At 38.9% G+C, this 6,928-nt stretch overlaps 1 protein-coding gene across 1 annotated transcript in view; it reads left to right on the forward strand.

Moving 5' to 3' along the window:
• Positions 1–6,928, forward strand: part of LOC104621220 (cohesin subunit SA-2-like) — a 66,147-nt gene that overhangs the window by 38,536 nt on the left and 20,683 nt on the right. The window contains exons 14-20 of the mRNA XM_010287650.1: positions 805–913; positions 1,756–1,864; positions 2,759–2,862; positions 3,306–3,398; positions 3,484–3,573; positions 4,595–4,798; positions 6,227–6,303. Coding sequence (XP_010285952.1) covers positions 805–913; positions 1,756–1,864; positions 2,759–2,862; positions 3,306–3,398; positions 3,484–3,573; positions 4,595–4,798; positions 6,227–6,303 — 786 coding nt within the window. The remainder of the gene's footprint in view (positions 1–804; positions 914–1,755; positions 1,865–2,758; positions 2,863–3,305; positions 3,399–3,483; positions 3,574–4,594; positions 4,799–6,226; positions 6,304–6,928) is intronic.

Here is a 6,928-nt window from a genome sequence, read left to right on the forward strand (position 1 = left end):
CCCCTGCTTTCTTCTTGGTTTGCATGAAATCTCTTCAGTGTCTGCATTTTTAACTTAGGTTACTTACTTAGGTGGCAGAAATTATACCAGCAGAAGCACTTGCTGAAAGTATAAGCTTTTAGTGACACTGAGTAGTGAGGTCCTGCTCTTAAATCCAAGCCATTTGGGCCTTCCATTAATCTGCGGGGATGGCCTTCCTGTATTTATTTTGGGATTAGCACTTTTCGTGAGCAGTATGGTCACACTCATTTTGGATAAAGGGAAATGGAAATTGAAGTGTCATATTGTGCTTCATACTTCAGGCAGAAGAGGAAGAACAGCTTTCCACTGTATTTGTGAAGTTGAGTAAATTGCCTCTTATAAATACAAGATACTGTGCTTTCTTTAAGAAGCTTCAGTTCCAAAGTGTGATGTGAATAACATTCAGGTAGTAATATCTCTATTCTGTTGTTAAGGTTTAAATTCAGCCTACAGCAAGCCCCTTTTCAAACAAGAGCAAATGCCTACCTTGTTATATGTTCAATGCTGTGGATATCTGCATCTGTTGTCCAGAAAACTGGCAGGGTACCTGTGAAACTGTCAGAAATAGTCTCTGCATCCACAGGGATAGCAGATCTCCATAATGCAAAACAATCGAATCTCTTTTCCTTTCATCTGATAAAAAGTATAATGTGATTTGGAGTAAATAAGTGGACATTTAGAAGAAATACAATCCTTGGGATCTTGACAGAATTAGTGTTACTTTGGCAAATGAGTATAAGGAGAATGTGGCAGAACTGGACTGACTTCCTTTTCTGTTGGCAGGCTGCTTAGTCATGAGGGAGATGAAGAATTTCAGCCCAAAGGAGGAGGGAAGTTTGGGGCGAGTACTGACCAGTTGAAAAGATTAATACGTTTTTTCCTGGAGAGGGAGGTGAGGAGAGCCCCTGCAGTAAGCCTTTTAAATCCAGTGTTGCATATTAAATCAAATATTGGCTTCCTTTTGAAAGCTATTTCTGGTGGCGAGCTCTGAAATGTTTGGCGTTCGTGATGTTTTCACTCTCTAGGATGAGTTTTTAATGAAGACATTTCTGTTCTGTTGTATTAAAACTAATTTACAACTATGCTAATGGAGAGGAGCAGTGCTGAAGCTGCTTCTGAAAACAACCTGGAAGACTAATGCCAGTGAGTGAAGGTTTTTCAGTATGTGTCTGTGTCTTTCTGCAGGCAGCTATGCATTGCTGTACCATGGCTCTATGCCGGCTAAGAACTGCATAGTTTTGCTGAGAGTTTTATCAGCTTAAGTGCTGTATTTCACTATTTGGCTTTTGCAGTGGTGCAGACCTACGTCTGGCCAAAGTGACTCGGGCACAGCAGTTTTGAATCTTTCTGCAAAGAATTTCACATTGCTTAAAATGTTGACTTGTTTCTAGTCACAAAGATTTTTAGTTGTTATGATCAGCAATATAAAAGCAATACAGAAGCTAGTTTTAGAAAGATTATTTAAATTACAAAGGAAAGGTATCCTAAAAAAGAAAAGAAAAGTTTTTTTCCCTGCTTTTCCTGCTTTTTTCCTCCACTTTCCTGCTTTGTATCACATTGAAGACGTGGTGTTTAACTGTTGATTAGCCTCAAACTAAATATGTTGGAATACCGTATGTGAATATATACGTGAATGACAAAGCATTGTAATCGGAAAAAGGGAGAGGAACTTATGAAGCTGTATTTCTTTTAATGACGTGTTTAATTCTATAAGCTTGTGTTTTTAATCCCTAGCTACACAAACATGTTGCATACCTCATAGACAGCTTGTGGGACTGGGCAGGCAAATTCTTGAAGGACTGGGAGTGCATGACCACTCTTCTATTAAAAAATAATGGAGAAGGTGGGTAAGCAGAAAGCTTAGTTTTGTCTGACTGAATCTCTTGATACTGGTTTTTTGAACTTTGCTTTCTAGTTTAGGATCATTCCATATTGCAGTACCCTTTGATCCCAAATTGTGGTCCCCAAGGGCTGCAAAGCAGATGCAACTCAATGCACTGCCAATGTGATATTTATATCAACATATTTGTTTTATTTAGTATTCTGTATTTATGTAATGTTACTTTAGAAACTTTGCAAGAATACTTGCATAATTAAGCTGTAATGCTTACGTAGCAGTCACTTGTTTTATTTGTTGTCTAAAACTCAAGAATCTAAAAGTATTGATTGAAGTACAGTATTGTTGGGCTCTTGTTCATGCCTGAAAAGAAAATGAATAATGTGTTGAGTTCATTGACATCTAACAGTCTAGAGGATTGGGATTTTTTATAATTATTTTAAAGTGAACTTGAAAATAAACCTTTAAGGTCCCTTCCAACCCAAATGATCATACGATTCTATGAATACTTTTTGTAGTAGAACTAGAGTTGGGTTTGTGATTGAAATCAAAGTTTGTAGACCCAGTGGGTTAAAACATTTTGGTACTCAGAAGCAGGTTTGTCCTGAACAAGATAGTACTTGGTATGAGTAGGCCTTATTAAAGCTGCCTGCGTTTTTGGGAGCCCAACTGCCCTAAAAGGTTTAGCCATGAGAGGAATAACTGGTTTTGTGTTCAGTAAATGTAGAAAATAGTTTTCCTCAAATTAAAACGAGCACTAGGTGTTTATTTTGCAACACTGCATCTTTCTGTAGTGTCCTTCCATAGTTGCTCAGATAAATGAGTAGGCTTTACATTAGCTGTTGCTGCATCTTCTTTTTTATTTTGTGTGATACTGAAAGGAGACTATTTTACTTACAGCACTGAGTGATGCCCATGAAAGTGCTCTCATTGAAATTATCCTTGCAACGGTTAGAGAAGCAGCTGAAGGTCATCCTCCAGTGGGCAGAGGTGCAGCCAAAAAAGTTAGTGCATCTTAGTCTTATTGTCCTGTAATCACATTTTCTTTGCCTTATGTGTTTTGCCAGACAGCATGTTCCCAGTGGTAGGTATATCTTCAGAACTAAAATGATTTACTTTTATGAAACGACACAGTATCTTTTGACCTCTAGATCTTATTAGCAGTGGATGTTGAAGGAGACGAGCATTAGAGGAAAGCCAGATGAAGCATGTTATTGACAAACGGTGAGCATTTTATCCATGAGATATAGCTGTTCAGCGATTTGCATCTAATTTAAGGTTAACAAAAAAAATAAAAAAGGATCTGGTTGTCTCCATGGAAAAATATCTTTATCTTGGCTGATATGCTTTAGACAAAGGCATGTAAGTTAACCTTGGGTTATTACATGTAAAATTCCACTCAAATCTAAGAGATTTTTGTAATTGAAACAAAATGCTTTATCTGCAGATTCTGTCAGTAAAAGAGAAGAAAATACAATTGGAAGATTGTACCAAAATTACTGAACACTTTATTATGGTGCTTCCTCAGCTCTTGGCAAAGGTAACTAACAGCTGCTCTGTGAATGCGTGTTAAATATTTCATTAAAATTCCTGCAGTGTACTCATATCCTGTTTTTTCTCCGCAGTATTCAACAGATGTACAAAAAGTGGCAAATCTTCTGCAGATTCCTCAGTATTATGATTTAGATGTTTACAGTACGAGACATCTAGAGAAGGTGAATAGGAATTGGGGTAGTCGGTTCATGCTGAATGTACTAAATTTATGTGACAATGTACAGAGTTTAGTGGAACTTGGAACAAGTAGGGGACTGTTGAAATAGAAAGAAATGGCCTTATACCTGGAGGAAAGTGGCCTTACTCAGGCTTTACTTTTTGATTTGGGGCTGCCAAAGAAAAGCCTTAGTGCTTGTCAGTTCTGATATGCTGTGGCTGGCCCTGGCACATAATGATTTGTGGTTTCATGTGGTAGGCCCGGCCTTGGGTTTTTCATTGTTGGGCGGAGAGAGGGTGGGTTATGCCATGTGTCTAAGCTGGTGTCTCCCAGGAGTTTACTGCAGAATAGGTTTCATTTTCCTTGAAGACTGACTCTCAGCTGCTGGGGAATGACAGTAACTGAAAGATAAGAATGGAGATAGTATATCTGCTGATGGGAGAGAGGTAGTCAGAAACGGGTAGATGAAATCCTTGAAATAGTTTACTGTATTCTTAAACAGGGATGTTTACAGGGGGGTAATGTTAGGCGAACACTCCTAAGTTAATTTCAGCACAAAACGTTAACTGGAAGAGAGAAAGTCAGCAGAATGGCAGAAGTTACCTCCTCTCAGTAAGAGTGAAGACCCCAGTTGCTGACATGATCTGAAACATTTTCTATCCTCTGCTGCCGAGGGAGACAACTTCCATCATTTGAAACTTTCCAAAGTTTGTCCTTTGGAAAGGCATTTCTTACTCCCTATCTTTGTCTTTATTTTTGTGTAGTGCCAAACGTGTATTGCTAAAGTAGGACTTAAAGTAGCTGCTTCGTTCTTTAGGAAGATCCAGAGAAAATAATAATGAAAAAGAGCTATAAACACAGAAAAAAACTTGTATCCTTTAATCCCGCCTCTCTGCTCCTTAGACTGGCATTTATTTTATGTTGGTTGTATGACTTATAGAGGTCTATGGATGTAGTGAAATGTTTCTAAAGTGCAAGTGAATTTTTGTACAATTTACCTATAATACCCCTTTTATCACTTGCAGCATTTGGATGCTTTACTGAGAGAGGTAAAAGACATTGTGACCAAACACTCTGACATGTCTGTCCTTGAGGCTTCCTCCAGGACTTATTATATTCTCTGCAGTGAAAAAATTGCCATCTACAACCAGGTGGATTGTGCCCGAACTCAACTGATAGATGAGTTGATGGGACAGCTTAACCAGGTACTAGAGGGATTCTGGCAAAAGGTGAGTGTGACTCACTGTGGATACAAACAGACTGTTTCCCTATGAAAAAAGAAGACAATTAAGGGGAATACGGAACTATTCTTTGCCTGCTGTTTCTCTGCTTGAGGGGAGAAGAACTTTCAAAGATGGTTTGCTTCTCTGAAAAGATTGACTGTTTACATTTTAATGAAGCAGATGTATTTTGGCAGGAATAGAGTGGGAAAAATAATAAATGAGGTAGTCCACACTAGCACCAGGGCATTTTATGTCTTCTGAATATTCTGGATCTAAGCTTCATAGTTGCTCCATTACTGTGCCAAAGATACTATGTGCAAGATCAGCTAAGAAGTGTTGTGGATGTATAGGTGATGAGACTGTTCCCCAAAAGGTATAATTCTGTATTTCTACGTATTTGACTGTACACAAGATGCCCTTTGTGCTACTACTTCTGCTGTAGAGATAGTACTAGGAAAAAAAAAATCAGTCTGTAATGCAGATTGTATAGCTTTGGGGTGTTTGAAATGATGACTCCCCTTGAAGGAGGACTTCAGAGTCTCCCTCAAAGTTTTTCATTAGTTCTAAAAAGCAGAAACAGCTGGTGGGGATATGAATAGCTTGCTGGCTGAACTGAACAACAGAAGCCTGCAGCTGATCTGATCAACTGTGCCGTCATGAACAGGTGTCATGCTATGGTATGAGAGTTAACACTGGCAGGTTTTTATTGGACGCTGGGATATTGTAAAATGTGTCAAGCCAAAAAATCCCCTAACCTCAGATTGGATTTATTTTGTTGGTCTTAAATAGATATCTATGTCAATGTGGGAGAACGTGTACTTATGAGAAACCAGATAAGTGCTAGACCAGGGATTCTTCAACTCCTTCGTAGTGTGATCCATATCTAAATAAAGAGATTTTCTCCTGGAACCCCTCCCTTCTAATTCCTGGTTGTATATACCATCTTGTAGTATACTTGTGGAAACTACAGCAATTGCATCTATGGGAAAGTATTTAATATATTTTTAGCTATCTTTGAATGTGATCTGGCAGCTGGACATAAGGAGAGTCAGCACCATGTGAACAGTTAGCTTTCCAGAGATCCCTAACAACTGTGTGAGGGACCATGAATGGCCTGTGAGTCTGGGGGTTGGCACTTCTGTGTTAGCCTAATTGCTAGTTTTTACTCTGTGTTAGCAATACTGTAGTCTAGGGAGTCTGCCATAGGTGTATTAATGACAGGGACATTTCCGTATATGAAATTTCTGTGCAGTCAACATGTTGTTTTCTTTTTACTGTAGAGGAAGAATTGAGTAGCATGGTTGAAGATGAAGGGACTGGGGAGGGCTGAAGGAGAGTAATTCAAGCTTGTGGGTTGGTTGGGAAGAGAACATAGCAGTTACCTTGCCCCACACTGGCTAATTCCTTTCTCTTTCCCAAACTTGCATAATTTAGGAAGAAGGATTTTGTATGGATGCAGGAGAAATTTCCCGGATGCACTCTGCTTTGAGAAGAGTAGCAGCTTTTCATAAGTGAGATGTTTGTTTACACAATTCACTTTCCCATATACTTAAGTGTCAACCTAACAGGTGCAAAGTGAGAATTGCTCTTGTTTCTTCGGTTTAATAAGATTTTTCACAAGAGAATGAAAGTGATCCCTATGAGAGGTGCTTCAAGGTTTAGTTTCTTCTTAACAGAACTGTACTCTTGGATATGGAATTCTTTTTTGACTTGTTACTGAGGTTGGAACATCAGCCCTAAGGTGGCTAAGAAGTGTATGCTACGGAGTTGGGATGTCAGAGTGGACACAGAGATCCTCTCTGTGGTGCCTCCCTTCTAGCTGGATGCTGTTGTGCTGCCTTACTGTCAACATTGGTGGTCAGTCTGAAGAGGGTGTAGTGAATGCAGTCATTTTGTCAGCAGATGTAATCTCCTTTGATTGTTTTAGGTTATTTTATCTTATTTTTCTATATTTCTCAAAAGTTTAGTTCTCCAGGGATTTTTCAAGTAAATTGTCATGCAAGATGGTAGAGGGTAGGGAATTTGGCTGCCTTCTCAATGTGTCTTTTAGCTATCCTGCACACTAGGGCTGCTCTGTTTTTGCAAAGAGAAGTCTAACGTTAAGTTGCGAACACTTGAGTATTAGAAACACTCTTT

Source organism: Phaethon lepturus, unplaced genomic scaffold (genome assembly GCF_000687285.1).
Source record: "Phaethon lepturus isolate BGI_N335 unplaced genomic scaffold, ASM68728v1 scaffold8605, whole genome shotgun sequence".
Classification (NCBI taxonomy): Eukaryota; Metazoa; Chordata; class Aves; order Phaethontiformes; family Phaethontidae; genus Phaethon; species Phaethon lepturus.